The sequence below is a fragment of the Nicotiana sylvestris genome, chromosome 1, assembly GCF_000393655.2.
Source record: "Nicotiana sylvestris chromosome 1, ASM39365v2, whole genome shotgun sequence".
NCBI classification, from domain to species: Eukaryota; Viridiplantae; Streptophyta; class Magnoliopsida; order Solanales; family Solanaceae; genus Nicotiana; species Nicotiana sylvestris.
Window position 1 is genome coordinate 31238331 of NC_091057.1, and position 16858 is coordinate 31255188.

The 16858-nt window shown below is 38.5% G+C and overlaps 1 protein-coding gene across 1 annotated transcript; it reads right to left on the reverse strand.

Annotated features, from left to right (window-relative positions):
* Nucleotides 1–8042: 8042 nt before the first annotated feature.
* Nucleotides 8043–9906, reverse strand: LOC138868249 (uncharacterized). The gene is made up of 2 exons (XM_070145781.1): nt 9150–9906; nt 8043–8434 (listed from the first exon to the last, which is right to left on the reverse strand). Exons 1-2 carry the CDS (start codon nt 9904–9906, stop codon nt 8043–8045), a joined length of 1149 nt encoding a protein of 382 aa, XP_070001882.1.
* Between the last annotated feature and the right edge of the window lie 6952 nt (nt 9907–16858).

A 16858-nucleotide genomic window follows, 5' to 3' on the forward strand; every position in this document is an offset into this window, starting at 1 on the left:
CCTACTATTAGTTGGGAACAGATTTTAGTCTTGTCAGATAACTTTTCAAAATAATTATTATTACCATAGTTATATATTGTTAACACATTTTCACTATATTTTATTTGTTTAAAATATTAGTGGGAGAAGTTTGTATTTAAAGCCTCTATTATTTTTTTCTGATATTCGATATCTGTTTTGAGATCCGACTAATGTGGATTAATGTTGTAAAATTTTACTTTATAGGTAAAATACTTCTTATCAAATACGTCTAATCAAAAATAAAAGAATATTTGTTATTCCACTAACAACTTTTGGTGTTGTTGTAAAGCCACCATTAGACCATTATAAAGTGAGGAAATCTCGGTGAATATGTCTTCACGGTACAACAACGTATTTTCATTAAAATATTTACTATATAATATCTCTGCACCATCTTTCAAATTTGAAATTCAAATTCATAAAATGGACATGAATCCAAAATATGCTTCAATAATTGTGACACTAGAAGGTGCATATTATTTCTTTATATAAACAGCACCCCATGGATTCAGAATTTAAAAGTTCAAATTCAAGACATAAATACAAAATGAACACTCAATCTGCTCAAATAATTGAAACACACTGTATAAAATCTGCTTTTCTTTTCAGAATATACAAAGTCAAATTAAGCTCCCGCTTGGCTATAGATTTTGGTTACTTTTTTTCAAAAAAATAAATAAATTAAAAACATTGTTCTTCTAATAAAATGCATGTCCAAACACAATTTCAACTTTCTAAAATTATTTTTTAATATAACTTTAAAAACTCTTTTTTCAAGTTTTAACTAAATTTATGTCCAAAAGCTAGTTAAGTATAGCTACTCTCTGAAAACGATTTGATTATATGCATACAGTATATTAAATTAGCTCCATTTTGAAAACTCAAATTCAGGTAGTGGGACCGAATTAAAGAATCCATAAGGACAAATTTGCAGTATTAATGCAATGAATCTGTTTGAAATCTTGATTGATAGAGAAAGACTTATTTTTGTGTATACTTAAAAACTACCAACTAATCCTTGAAAAAAATGACAAAGAGATAACTTGTTGTTCTTCAAAGTCAAAAAAAAAAAAAAAAAAAATTGAATGGGAAACTTATACTTACTGTTTTAAAGTTGGTTTTGAAAAATGGTTTAGTCAAAATATTTGCTACTGTTAGTTCTTCAATTCCAGATTATGTGGTAGAATAATAGATAATTGGAATATACTTCTCCTGATTTCTGCGCAATTCTTTGATGACTTAGGTTAATTGGTTCAAGATTTTAAGTAATTGGTCCGATTGATATATAATTAATAATTTTTTTCCACCAAAAGTTGGTCCGTTAATTTACTTCCCCCCTGGGGAAATGAATATGTTGGAAGTGTCGATGTGGAAGGTTGCAGTGTATACTCAGTATTTGCATCAAATCAAATAATTTAACCGTAATAGTAAAACTAAATTACTTAGTGTATCACTAAGCTAGTTTAGGTTAGAAGTGGATAAAAAATTTAAACTTATTGGAGTATAAAGGTTCTTAGACTGTACTTATTATTTACCCATAAAATAATATAGTTAAATTTATACGTGGTTTCTAGACAAGTGAACCAATTTGATCCAGAAATAATAAAACAATTGAAGAATAATATGATACTTAGCCTCAGAATGTAGAAATAACGATTCCGAGAACAAAATTTTTGGGCACACCAATGATGAGATCAAAAGCAAGAACGTAAATGATATTAAGCTTTATATAGAATGTAGTATAAGTTTGTCAGAAAATTTGTGTCCTTTACAATGATAACTGAGCTCTCTATTTATAGTTCTGTCGAGGGAGGAGGTCCTAGGATCGTGCCCTCTTTTAATGTCAATTATGAGGGCCATTGATGAAGGTGTAACGGTGGAAATAAATGCCAAATTCCTTGTAACAGACTGTCGTTCTTAATGCTGCAGAATATTCTCTATTAAATACTACCGGACACAAAGTATTTTATACACCTTTATGAACATTCTCTTCCGGTGACAAGCGGAATAATTGCGTTCAGCGACCATCTCCATTTTGGGTTCCACGTATCATTCCTTTAGATGACCACGTGTCATATCATATTTTTTCCTATACAGATAGACCCATTGCTTTCTGGTGACAAAATCCGTGTTACCGGAAAGTTGGTAGAAATACTCCTTTTGGCGGATATTACTATAATTCTCTTTGCAAGCTTCTGGCAGTTGATTAGACGCGCGTTTCTTCGCATTTAATGCCCCGAACACGCGTCATTCCACGATTCAGCGCAGCAGCAGCAGCAACAACAACAACAACAACAACAACAACCACCAAGTAGAATGACACTAGTGGGATCTGGGGAGGGTAGTGTGTACGCAGACCTTACCCCTACCCCGAGAGAGTAGAGAGGTTGTTTCCGAAAGACCCTCGACTCAAGAAGACGAAAAGAGACAATATTAGTACCACCAATAGAAATCATATGAAAATAACATCATGAAAATGAGAAAGTAGATGCAAAGTAAAAACAATAGACAATACATAGATCTGACACTATAGAAAACGAAAGAGTAGTAAAATGCAATGTTGCCACTAACTGACTTCGACAAAAACCCTACCAGACTAGCCTCACAAAGGTACGAAGGAAAGACTCAACTACCTCCTAACCTACAACCCTAATACTCGACCTCCACAACTTCCTATCAAGGGTCATGTCCTCGAAAATCTGAAGCCTCGTCATGTTCTGCATGATTACCTCTCCCCAGTACTTCTTAGGTCATCCTCTGCCTCTTCTCGTGCCCTCCAAGGCCATCCGCTCACACCTCCTTATTGGAGCATCTAGGTTTCTCCTTTGTATGTGTCCAAACTATCTGAGCCTCGCTTCCCGCATCTTGTCATCAATGTGAGCCATGCACACCTTCTCCCGAATATCTTCAATTCTAATCTTATCCATCCTAGTGTGCCCGCATATCGACCTTAATATCCTTATTTCTGCTACTTTCATCTTCTGGATATGTGAGTTCTTAACAGGCCAACACTCAGCCCCATACATCATGGTCTGTCTAACCACCGCTTTGTAAAACTTACTTTTGAGTATCGATGACACTCTCTTATCACACAGGACTCGAGATGCCAACCTCCACTTCATCCACCCTACCCTAATACGGTGTGTGACATCCTCGTCAATATCATATCCCCTCTAGATAACCGATCCAAGGTACTTGAAACTGTCACTACTTGGGATGACCTGTGATTCAAGCCTCACTGCTACGCCCACTTCCCTCGGCTCAGTGATGAACTTACACACTAGGTATTCTGTCTTTGTCCTGCTCAGCTTGAAACTCTTAGACTCAAGAGTCTGTCTCCAGACCTCCAATCTCTCGTTAACACTGGTTCTCGACTCATCAATCAGAACTATGTCATCAGCGAATAATATACACCATGGTACCTCCCCTTGGATATGGTATGTTAACGCGTCCATCACCAAGGCAAATAGGAACGGGATGAGTGCAGAACCTTGGTGTAATCCCATAACAACCAGAAACTGCTCTGAGTCACCTCCTATAGTCCTTACCCGAGTCTTATCCCCATCATACATATCCTTAATTTCCCAAATATAAGCAACCGGCACGCCTTTTGCCTCCAAGCATCTCCAGAGAACTTCTCTAGGAATCTTGTCGTACTCTTTCTCTAAATCAATAAACACCATGATAAAATCCTTCTTCTTCTCCCTATATTACTCCACCAACCTCCTAATAAGGTGTATAACTTTCGTAGTATAACGATCCGGCATAAACCCGAACTGGTTGTTGGATATAGATACCATCCTCCTCACCCTCTCCCAAATTTTCATGGTATGACTCGGTAATTTGATACCCCACGATTTAGCACAGCCTTTGCCGATTATCGAAGTAATTATGGTCATGAATTTAGCCGCCAAAATTTTACTTAGACGCATCACCCTTCTCCTATGTACTTCATAATTTTTCAAACTTCTAACTTGCATATGTGTTTTCCATCTTTTCCTTAATTCTCTTCGAACCAAAAACCGTTCTCTTTCTTCTTATTCAATGGATTATTCTTCCAAACGCGCTGGCTCTTCAAATAAAAAGAACAAGGCTGAGGACTCTGCTCCTCCAACAGTAATCTCCATCATCCCTCAAAGTCTTAACACCACAAAATACTTCAAAGAAAAATTCCCTACTGCTAACCTCGTTCATGGACTGTCACTAGGTATCCTTCTTCAATTCGCCCTTCCAGTATTCCTACTGTGAAGGAAGACTGTCGCTACCATGAGTTCGCCATCATTTCTCCTGATCAATTGGAGTGAGTGACCCTTCCCAGGGAAAGTTTTACATATTTTTACACATATCCCTTTACTTTGGGTGCTCTTTCTTTGAGCGGATAGCTTGATTTTGTGATTCCGGAGTTTTGCCTTCACTACCAAGTATGCTTGGCATATGTGAGCCCTTCAGTGTGGAGAACAATTCCCTGCCTTCGATGCCTGTGCCAAGAAATTGGAGAAGAGCTATCATTAGCTCGTATGATAAATCTTTACTCCCCAAATTTGTTGGGGGGGGGGGGTATGATAAACCTATGCAAATGTGGCCACCATGCTCTGTTGACTAGCATGGATGATTATAACGACTATGGGTGGATGGAATGGTTCATTGCAATTGCCACCAATAATATCATTCCGTCAATAGCATCATCCTTTTCGTCCGCTTGGAACCATAGTCGTAAGACCTCTACCTAGTATATTTTCTTTCACTAAATATTCTTCTATACCTCTATTGATTCTTCATCCTTCATATGTTTCAGCAACTCAATGGATCCCACCGGCGATGAAAGTTCTGGACCGGTGGGTTCAGAAGATCTTAGACATTACGACGTCCGAATTTGTGGAAAGAACTGGCCCTTAAGTATGGGTGGAAGACCAAAAGTCATGGTAATTCAAACTCACCATATTTCAATTTTTCATGTGAAGAACTTGGCTAATTTCTTCTATCTTTTTCTTGAAATCATGTCTACCTGCAGGCTCAGTTGTTGTCCCCGAGGAGGGCGTTTTGGCTGATCCTGTGGCGAGGCTACTTCAGGAGGTGCTTACTCGAGCAGGTGACTCCGGGCCTGCTTCGAGCCCAAATGTTTCATTACGGAGTCCCCGTCCGAAGAACAAGCAACCAAAGAGAAAGCATTCTTCTGCGGCCGGGGAAAGGAATAAGAGGGCGAAGACTACTGCCCCATGTCATCTCTGGAATTCATGATCACTAGCCCTCCTCCGGGGCCGGTCATAGACACCGTGGTGGTCGACGAGGTTTGGGCACTCTGGGGAGAGTACCAGTGATGAAGAAGCTTCTCTACACAAAAAGCGGTGTTCATCATCAACTCAACAAAATGCTCTATCTACTGAGTTAACTATTCCAACCGAGGACAACATCTCAGTGCTCTAGGGAGAGTTTGATTTGGTAGAAAATGCTAACTCTCGCTACTGAGTCCTTACTGTTGTGTCCAGTACTGCGGGTTTGAGTACCGATCCCCTCCCGTCTTTGGTTGGGGAGCATCTATCTACCAGCACTGCATTTGATGTAGCTGCTTCTCATCGTTCGACTCCATTAGCTTCATCTCCATCTTCACCAACACCAGCAACTGCTACATCACTTCTATCTTCATCAACTCTTCCACCAACAATTGCTACATCATCTTCATCGGCCGCACTTGATTGTGAAGAGGGTGTTCCTCCTCCGGAGTCCCCAGTTCATGGGAATTTGGGGCAAAATTATGCTGCCCCTTCTGAAGATCTATAGAGGAGGAGGAATATTACTCTTTAGGTCTCTACCGGGTGCAACCTACTTTCCCGAGCGGTGGAGCTTGCTAACTATCTGAAGCCTCTGGCTTCAGATAAATATTGGGAAAAGGTTCGGGCACTCTCGGGAGAATGCCTGTTGAACAACGCCATGCATAATGTCGTAGTGGTACGTTTCTTTCTTCTACCTTTGCATGAATATATTCTAAGTTTTGCTTCTCTTGCTTTGTAGGACAACTTTTTTGTTTCTGAGGGCTTTCAGAAGCTGATTCGCGAGAAAGAGGAACTTACTTCTGAATGGAATTAGCTTTCTGCAGAACGGGACCAGACTGTCCTCTGCCTCTCGGAACTGGAAACCAAAGCCACTGAGGCTGTTGTTTTGGAGGCTCGTTTGCAGCAAAGCAAGCAAGAGGTGGTAACCCTTAGACAAGAAATTGTCCTGCTAAGGGTTATATTTGATTAGGCCAAGGCCAAATGGGCTGAAGTCCATGACACTATTCTTATTGCAACCGAGCGCGAGGCTGACACTGCTGAAAAAATGATTAAATTAAAAGCAGCCTTAGATTCCAAAATCGAAGAGCTTGCTGCAATGGAGACGAAGTGTGCCTAGTTGGAAGGGAAGTACAAAAAAACTATCGAGCATAATAGGCTTTTTATTTTAACTATCCACGACCTTGACATTAGCCTCCAATCCATTAAGTCCGCCCGGAAAAGCCTCGCTTATGAGGTAACCCAACTCAAGGAAAAACTCAAATGCCGAGCGGCTTACCTCATTGTTGAAAAAACTTACACCATGTACAGCATGGGAAGAAAAACCTTGGAAGAGTCCAAAGTAGGCATCCTTGACTTTGATGCCGAAATTGCTAGGGTCCGAGAGCTTGAGTTGGCTGCTAAAAATGGACTCCTGGCGCAGTCTGATACTTTTGGTTCTTCTGGTCCTAATTCTGAGTATTTGGGAACTGAAGAGGAATCAGAGGATGATGATGCTGAATACCAAACTACGGAAAATGTCTAGCCATCAGTGGATACACCTACTTCTCCTAGGGGAGCGGACACTTCTCTTCCTCCTAGTTCCGGAAATGATGCAGTTTAGCTTTTCTTTTCTTTTTCCCATTCTTCTATCTTTTCCATTTTGGCACGTTTTTTTGTAAATAAAGATACATTTTTGCTCAAGTATTGTTTGAGTCTTATATCATTTGAATACCCATGCAAATCTTTAATCTTTGCATTTTCTTAAGAATTTTGCGCATGTTTTCATTTCGTGTTTTGCTATGCGTAGTTTCATATGTACTTTCTTTGAAGTACTTTGATTCTGAGTATTATACCTTTTACATGAGGGTTTCTATAAGTGTTTGCGCAAGTTTACCTTTTTGCGTCTTTTCGTATACGTCTTCGGGTGCATTCTTTCCCCACAAGAATTTTAATTTCGGGCATAAATTTTTCCGAAACCTGCCCTTTAATGTGGGGTTTTAATAAGAGAGGTCCTCTTATGCTTACGATGCTCTTGTAGAGTACCTTTCTTGTTCATTATGACACTAGCATTTGAAGTAATTGTTTAACTTTCAAATGACAAAGTTAGTTCATCGTTCAGATAAGAAACAAGATAAAAACAAAAGGACTTCGTTTCAATTAATTCCTTCTATTTTCAAAAATACAAAAGCTTTTGTTATGCTAAAAAAGAAATTGACATTACTTGTGTCTATCTTGTACAACTTGTTTCTAGGGGCTAGTTGTGCAGTCCCCGGTCTCGATGACACGTTTATATTTCTAGATTTTCGTTCTCGGTCGACGTGGATTACTGATGTCGTATCCTCATATCATTCCCCCCAGTGTTCGAATATGAAGAATGTGAATTGGAACATTGGAAGTCTTGTGCCTTCAAAGATTCCACCAATAGATTGATAGATAATCCTTCACTTGGTAACGCATCTTACTTTCCTTGAGGAATCTATGCTATCAAGCAAAAGATTATCTAATAATCCTCTAGTGATTATGCTCGTGAACGGTCTCATTAGCAAACTTAACTTCCCAGTAGGAATTTGTTATAGAGCCAAAGACTATCTATCTAGCTCCGAGTAGGAATTTGTTGATTTGCCTTGATATTAAAGGTCTTACTGCTTCTATCCTCGTAGTACGCTTTCCGTCCTTGCATCATTAAAAATCTTGCCAGAAAACCCAATTGAGACAAAAACTGAATGAAGGGAAAAAGAGTGAAGCACATACTTTTCGCTCGAATAATATTGATCAACAATAATATCTTTTGAGGTGTGTCATATTCCAATTGCTAGGCAGCTTATCTCCTTCCTGATTTTCCAACTCGTATGAACCTTTCCCAGTGATGGTTAAAATGTTGTAGGGACCTTTCCATGTTGGTCCCAGCTTCCCCGCATTGAGCTCCCAGGTATTTTGAGTTACTTTCCTTTGAACCAAATCTCCTACCTTGAAACAACGGAGATTGTCTCTTTGATTATAATACCGCTCCATTCTCTGCTTTTGAGCTGCCATTCTTACACGCGCCAAGTCCTTACGTTCCTCAAGCAGCTCCAAGTTGATCAGCATTACTTCGTTGTTCGATTTTTCATTAGCTTGGAAGTACCTCAAAGTAGGTTCTCCTACTTCCACTGGGATTAAAGCCTCTGCAACGTACATAAGAGAAAAAGGAGTTTCTTCTGTGCTCGATTCGGTCGTTGTACGGTAGGCCCATAGAACTCCGGGTAATTCTTCGGGCCTTTTGCCTTTTGCCGCTTCCAACCTTTTATTGAGGTTTTGAATAATCAATTTGTTCATTGATTCTACTTGACCATTCGCGCTCAGAGGCTAAGGAGAAGACGTGATCCTTTTTATCTTCAAATCTTCAAGGAACTTCGTAACTTTTGCACCAATAAACTGTGGCCCATTGTCACATGCTATTTCTTTCGGTATTCCAAACCTGCAAATTATATTTTCCCACAAGTAATCTACCACTTTGCGTTCTTCGATCTTCTGATAAGGACCTACTTCCACCCATTTGAAGAAATAGTCAGTCAAAATTAAAAGAAGCCTTACCTTTCCGGGAGCCAGCGGCAGCGGTCCGATGATGTCCATACCCCATTTCACGAACGGCCACGGACGGGGACATGACCGAATGTAAGGGTTCAGCCGGTTGATGCATTAATGGTGCATAACATTGGCATTTATCACATTTTCGTACGAAATCTTTGGTGTCCTCTTCCATGCGGGGCCAATAATATCCTACCTGTATCAACTTTAGTGCCAAGGAATCTGTGCTCGAGTGATATACGCATATCCCTTCATGAAATTATCTCATGACGTAATTAGCTTTGGACGCTCCTAAGCACCGGGCCAGCGGACCTTGGAAAAATTTTCTATACAACTGGCCTCTCTTGAAGCAGTATCGTGCAGCTTTTACGTGCAACGCCCGCGATGCCTTGTGATCTTCGGGCCACTTCCCGTGCTCGAGATAATAGATTATTTCATTCCTCCATTCCCAGAACAAACTAGTTGAATTTACCTCGTAATAACCATCTGTATCTAGAACCAAGTTTAATAATTTTACTACCGCGCCGAACTCTATTTCCTTTATTTCCGTTAATGATCCCAAGTTCGCCAACGCATCTGCTTCTGCATTCTTCTCTCTTGCGATATGAGTAATTGACCACTCCCGGAATTGTGCTAACAAATCCTGGACCTTTATTACGTACTGCTGCATGCGTTCTTCTTTAGTGTCAAAGATCCCATAGACCTGATTTACCACCAGCTGTGAGTCGCATTTGATTTCGATGACCTCGGAATCAAGTCCCTGGTCCAATTCAAGTCCTGCAGTCAAAACTTCATACTCTACTTCATTGTTAGTTAAATGGATCGTTCTGATGGCTTGCCTCAAAGTTTCTCCCGAAGGCGTGATTAAGACTATTCCAAGTCCAGACCTTTTTACATTGGAAGCCTCATCCGTAAATAAGTTCCAAACTCCCGATGTCGATTTCGACACCGTTGCTGCCTCCTTAGTTTCCAGGGGTAGCAGTCCCAGACTGAAATTGGCCACAAAGTTAGCCAAGACTTGTGACTTAATTGCAGTCCTTGGTTTGTATTCAATATCAAATTCACTCATTTCAATAGCCCATTTGGATAATCTTCCCGAGAGCTCAGGCTTATGAATAACGTTCCGCAAAGGAAAAGTAGTCACCACAACTATTGGGTGAAATTAGAAGTATGGCCTCATCTTCTGAGCAGCTACTACGAGAGCGAAGGCCAATTTTTTCAAATGTGAGCAGCGAGTTTCTGCTCTCGTTAAAATTTTGCTAATGTAATAAATGGAAGATTGCGTACCTTCATCCTCTCGGACTAAAACTGCACTTACCGCAACTTTTAACACCGCGAGGTAGAATAGCAATGCTTCACCTTCTTTTGGTTTCAAGAGCAACAGAGGGCTTGAAAAGTACTTCTTCAAGTCCTTCAAGGCTTGCCGGTGTCCATTCGAAATTCTTCTTCTTTTTGAGCAGTGCGAAGAAGCGATGACATTTTTCCGACGAACGGGAAATGAACCTTCTCAATGTTGTTAATCTCCCCGTGAGTCTCTAGACTTCTTTTATGTTTGACAATTGATCCGGGATATCCTCTATGGCCTTGATTTTGTCAGGATTAACCTCAATTCCCTTTTGTGAGACCAAGAATCCCAGGAACTTACCATAGGTGACCCCGAACGCGCACTTCTCGGGGTTAAGTTTCATGTTATGCTCCCTCAGGATGTCGAATGTTTCTTGCAAATGCTTAAGGTGGTCACCTGCATTCAAAGACTTAACGAGCATATCGTCTAAATATACTTCCATAGCCTTTCCTATTTGTTTCTCGAACATCTTATTCACGAGTCGTTGATAAGTGGCTCCGGCATTTTTTAACCCGAAGGGCATCACATTGTAATAGTATATACTAAAATTCGTTATAAATGAAGTCATTTCCTGATCTCCTGGGTTTATCTTGATTTGATTGTACCTAGAATAAGCATCGAGGAAACTCATTAACTCGTGCCCGGTCGTGGAATCAATCATTTGATCGATATTTGGCGATGGGAACGAGTCTTTCGGGCATGCCTTATTAAGATCTTTATAGTCTACGCACATCCGAAACTTACTCTTTTTCTTAGGAACTACTACTACATTAGCTAGGCAGTCCGAGTACCTTACCTCTTGAATTGAACCGATATTGAGTAAGCGGGTTACCTCTTCTTTGACGAATTTATTCCTTGCTTCAGCAATAAGGCGCTTCTTTTGTCTTACCAGAGGTATATTGGGATCCAAGCTTAACTTGTGCACGGCTATATCCATCGGGATACCTGTCATATCCTCATGCGACCATGCAAAACAATCGGCGTTAATTTTAAGAAATTCAATAAAGGCAGACCTGAGCTCCGGGTGTAGTCCTGTTCCCAAATGGAATTTCCTTTCTAGGAATTCTTCGAACGGTGCAACTTCCTCTAGTTCTTCCGCCATTGACTTCGTTGCGTCCGTTTCTCACAGAACATGGAAATACCTTGGCACCTGATACTGTTCTAATGATTCTGTTCCAGGGCCAACTTCTTCTAGCTCAGGAGCAAGTGCCAGTTCCTGTAATTGCTATTTCGCGTGCTCCTTCCCTTTTCTATGGAAACTGAAATTGCATCCATCTCCCTTAGTGTTGGTTGATCACCTTTTATCTGCCTGATTCCTTCGGGAGTTGGAAATTTCAACAATTGGTGATACGTCGAGGGTACAACTTTCGTCTTGTGTAACCATGGCCTTCCCAGGATAATATTGTACCACATGTCTCCGTCTACAACTTCAAAAAAAGTTGTTTTCATTACTCCTTCAGAGTTTGTGAGCAGCAAAATCTCTCCCCGGGTTGTCATGCTCGCGAGGTTGAATCCACCGAGGAGCTTTGTTGCCGAAATAATACTTCCAGTGAGTTTAGTTTGTTCCAACACTCTCTATTGAATGATATTAGCTGCACTTCCTGGATCCATTGGAACACGTTTAATCTTAAAATCTAACACATTTAAAGAAAGTACCAGTGCATCATTGTGTTGAAGCAGCAATTCGTCTGCATATTCCTCCGTAAAAGTGATATCGTCTTTCCCAGATCCTTTTACTATGAGTTATTGATACTTTCATTTTCATTGCTACCGAAAAGGTGACCCCATTAATCTCATTCCCTCTGAATATCATATTGATCGCTTGGCATGGGGTTCTTCTCCAGCTTTCGAGGATTCTGCGTTGTCTCTGTTCCGACCATAATTTTTCTTAGCTCTGTTGCTTAAGAACTCTGTGAGGTGACCATTATTCAATAGCGTTGCCACTTCTTCCCGAAGATGTCGACAGTCCCCTATCCAGTGGCCGTTTGTCCCATGGTATTCACACCATAAGTTGGGATCCATCTGTCCGGGATCAGATCTCATTGGTCTCGGGAACCGTGCCTCTTTGATGCTTCTGGTGGCTGACACCAATTCTACTATACTGACGTTGAAATTATATTTCGATAACCTGGGGCAAGAAAGATCCCGTGACCCTGACGTTTCTTTCTCCTGCAATGATCTGTTGTTCTGACCATGATCGGTCCTTTTGCCAATGGTGAACTTATCTGCTGCCCAAAGGCTTTTGCTATGACCTTCAGTCCGCTCGTAGGGTAGAAGTCGGCCCCTCAGAGTTTGTCTGTCTATTTCGTAATTATCCTTTGACTTTTCTCTATTCTTCTTCCGTCCTTTGGTCGATAATGAAAAACCAACCTGATTATCTTCGATCCTTATTTTTGACTCGTACCGGTTGGGGACATCCGCCCAAGTCATTGCTTGAAACTCAAGCAGACTTGCCTTCAATTTTCGGGAAGTGTTTGAACTTCTCGGATTTAATCCTTTGGTAAATGCTTTAGCTGCCCATTCATCTGGGACAACCAGGAGCAATATTTTTTCCTTCTGGAATCGGGTAACGAACTCCCTTAATAACTCGAACTCTCCTTGCGCAATTCTAAATATATCAGCCTTTTGGGCCTGTACTTTTTTGGCCCCGACATCGACCTTGATGAAAGAATCCGCGAGCATTTCAAAGGAATCTATAGAATGCTCGGGTAACAATGAATACCACATCAAAGCTCCCCTTGTGAGAGTTTCTCAAAAAAAATTAACAACACAAATTCAATTTCGTGAGGAGCTAAATCATTTCCGTTTACCGCTAATGTGTAGGTGGTAATATGCTCTAGAAGGTCTGAAGTTTCGTCATACTTTGGGACTTCGGGCATTTTGAACCGCTTCGGGATTAGTTCTGGTGTAGCACTCGACTTATACGTCAATTGAGTATACTTTTTCGAATCTGGGCCTTTCAATACTGGTGGCGCGCTCGGAATTTGGTCCATGCGGGAGTTTACTTCCATCGTAAATTTTAAAAGCTCATTCTTGAAAGGATCATTATCGCTATTGAGACCGGGTTCGCTCTCCCCAGCCCCGTCGGACCCAACTTTAGCCCTGGGTGTGTTGGTGTCGATCCTGTGCATTGTTTGTTTTGCGGGAATACCGTGAGGAATTGGATTTCGTCTGTTCGCATTGCTAGAAGCCCCCAACAACGCCTGATTTAATTCCGCCATAACCTTGTCTTGCCGCATAAGATGGCCTAGCTTATTGCTCTTGCAAGAACCTTACCGTGTTGACGATATGATCCTCTTCAGCATCATCGGGAGTCGTCTCCCGAACATGTCGAGGATACTGTCTTTCATGCACTGGTATGGCTTTATTCCCCTCATTGTGGGTGTTACTGATTGAGTCCTCGAAATGAGGCTGCTCTCCTTGAACCTCAAGGTTATGCGTGTTGTTAACAACATTATCTGCCATTTCTTATGATTTTCTTTAAGACAAAACAATTAAAGTACGTTAGTAAAAAAAGGCAAGGATCAATTTAATTGCACGGTTGTCTAGGTACCACGGTAGGTGCCAAACTGTTTACCCGTAAAATGGTACAGCTGGATTTATATGTGGTTTCTAGACAAGTGAACTAATTTGATCCAGAAATAATAAAACAATTGAAGAAAAATATGATACTTAACCTTAGAATGTAGATAAAATAGTAGAAATAGCGATTCCGGGAACAAAATTTCTGGGCAGAACAATGATGAGATAAAAGCAAGAAAGTAAATGATATGAAGCTTTGTATAGAATATAGTATAGGTTTGTCAGAAAATTTGTGTCCTTTACAATGATAACTAAGCTCTCTATTTATAGTTGTGTCTAGGGAAGGAGGTCCTAGGATCGTTCCCTCATTTAATGTCAATTATGAGGGCCATTGATGAAGGTGTAATGGTGAAAATCAATGCCAAATTTCTTGTAACGGGTTGCCGTTCTTAATGTTGCAGAATATTTTCTATTAAATGCTACCGGATGCAAAGCATTTTATACACATTTATGAACATTCTCTTTCGGTGACAAGCGGAGTAACTGCGTTCGGTGACCATCTCCGTTTTGGATTTCACGTGTCCATCCTTTAGATGACCAGGTGTCATATCATATTTTTCCTTATACACTTATACTTGGAAAATTATGAACTTAAAACACAATATTTATTAAAATTTTAGTACTTTTTACATAAATATTTATATTTCGTATTAAAAATATTGGTTTCAAGAACCCATTGCACAAAAAAGGCATTTGCCTTTGAAGGTTCCCTCGTTATACATTTGATATTCAACTTTTTTAATGAATATAGTAAGATATGGTATAATTTCTATTCTTTGTTTTTTGTTTAAGGTAAATGCACGAAGATATTCTATGCATGTGTGAATCTTAAGAAGAATGTTTAAGAAGAAGTGTCAAATAATGAGGTGAATATCGAAGTAAAGCGCATTTCATAATTCTCATTACTGGTCTTTGATTTTGTCATACTTAGGTTGATGTTGTATAAGTTGAAGTAGTGATTTTTTTCAAATAATATATACATAGAGATTATGATATCTGTTTTTTGTTGTATATATTTGTACTCTACAATTGCAATAACTTTGAGTCGTGATTTTATCTGATATTGAAGTGAGATTCTAATGTGTTTTTCTTTTCCTATTATATATAGATTTATTTTATAAATATATTTTTCTATTTGTTCATAATTCTTTTTCCTCTATTTTTTTTTTCAATTAACTTTTTTGAATTAGGCATTAATCTATGACAATGACAATTTGTAGATTACTTTAAGTTAACATACAATGTAATCTAATTAATTAAGAAATTACATGTAATAATAGGTTATTACCGATAAAAAATTTAACAATGTGAATGGGCCAGGCTTTCGGTAGTTTAAAAATCACTAGACAACGAGTTATTAACTTTATGAAATAATTTTTTTTTATTTTCGGGATATACTATCGATGATTGAAAACTTAGTGAAGTTCATAATCAAGTTACAAACAATACTCATTATTCTAATTTTAGGATTTACACTCAATTAGTTTTTATTCTTATCTTATTAAGTGGGTTATTTTGAGAGATTTTTTTATTAAAAAATTAATTGTTCATGTGAATGCTTGGTGAATTTTATTCTTTAAAGTGTAACATTATCTCTAATTTAATATTGCAGTTACTCAATTAAATGTATCACATAAAATCATACTTTAACTACCAGAATAATACAATAAATTAATGGAAATTTTTTTAACATATGTTGCAAACTAAGAGGAGAAGGTCTTCCTAATGATCTTTTGTCAAAAAGTACATATTTTTTCTCATAGAAACTTTTAGCTTCTCAATATACAACTAAAAATAATTTAATTTATTTTATTTGTGTAATTGGTAGCTTTAAGAATCTATGCGAACTTTTATTTTTATTTTAGGTTTTATTTTTCTTGGTCTTGGAATTTCTTAATTAGATAAAACTTAAGTAATATTCATTGATAATATACAATTAACTATACATCATTTTGATTATTTGCTACAAATAAACTAAATTTATGAATTAAACCAAACAAATTTTATTTATTGGCGACTTTCTTTCTCATAAAAGATGAATAATATCTACATTTGTTATTAACTCGATAAATTCTTTTTTAAAATTTTATTGATGTTTTTTAAACTCCGCGCGAAGCGCGGGTAAGTCTACTAATGATACAATAATGGTGGAATTAGCGTATGGGAATCAAAATATCCAACTATCGAATTAACTTTGGATGTCGATCTTCTATTTTTCTACGTTACTAATATTTTTAAGAGAGCCTCAAATGGAAGTTTCTAATGTCCCTCCAAGAAAAGGAAAAGTTTGTATTTTTTGAATAATATCTAAGATGTACTTCATCCTTCTAGCTCAATTGTGTGGGTTAAAAATGCATAAAAAGGATTTGTCTCAATATATATTCACGTGAGTTTTGGAAGGTACATGACTTCATGTCTTTCGAACTATGTTGAGAGAAGCTCTTCAAAATATGACCCATATACTTTTATTATTTTTATTTTTAGGGAAAATCCATTTTTGCCATTATTTTCCTTTTTTCAAACAATATAGCCTAGTTGGACAGTACGGACGGGGCATTTGAATCTATACCCGCTTTTTGGGTCACGTTTTAACTTGTGCATGCTTTGCATAAATTGCAAGCGTACCCACTTTTTCGCGTAACTTCAGCATACGGAGCTGAAGTAGCAAAGGCAATCACGCAAAACTTCAGCGTTCTAGTAGACGGGCCTGAAGTAGCAAGTGTGCTGAAGTTTTTGTTTATAATTGCTGAACTTAAGCATAGTAGCTGAAGTTTTATTCTCTATTTGCTGAAGTTTTTGTTTGTAATTATTGAACTTAAGCATAGTAGCTGAAATTTTGTTCTCTATTCGCTGAAGTTTTTGTTTGTAATTGCACTAAGTAAGCTGAAGTTTTTTTGTCCTGGATTTATTAGTTTTGTCATTAAGCTTTTTCAAAAACTTCAGCATAAGATGCTGAAGTTATTTAGTTCATTTATAAAAACTTAAGCACTAAATAAGCTGAAGTTTTTTTGTCCTGGATAAGCTTTTTCAAAAACTTCAACAGAAGATGCTGAAGTTATTTAGTTCATTTGTAAAAACTTCAGCATTTTTTGTC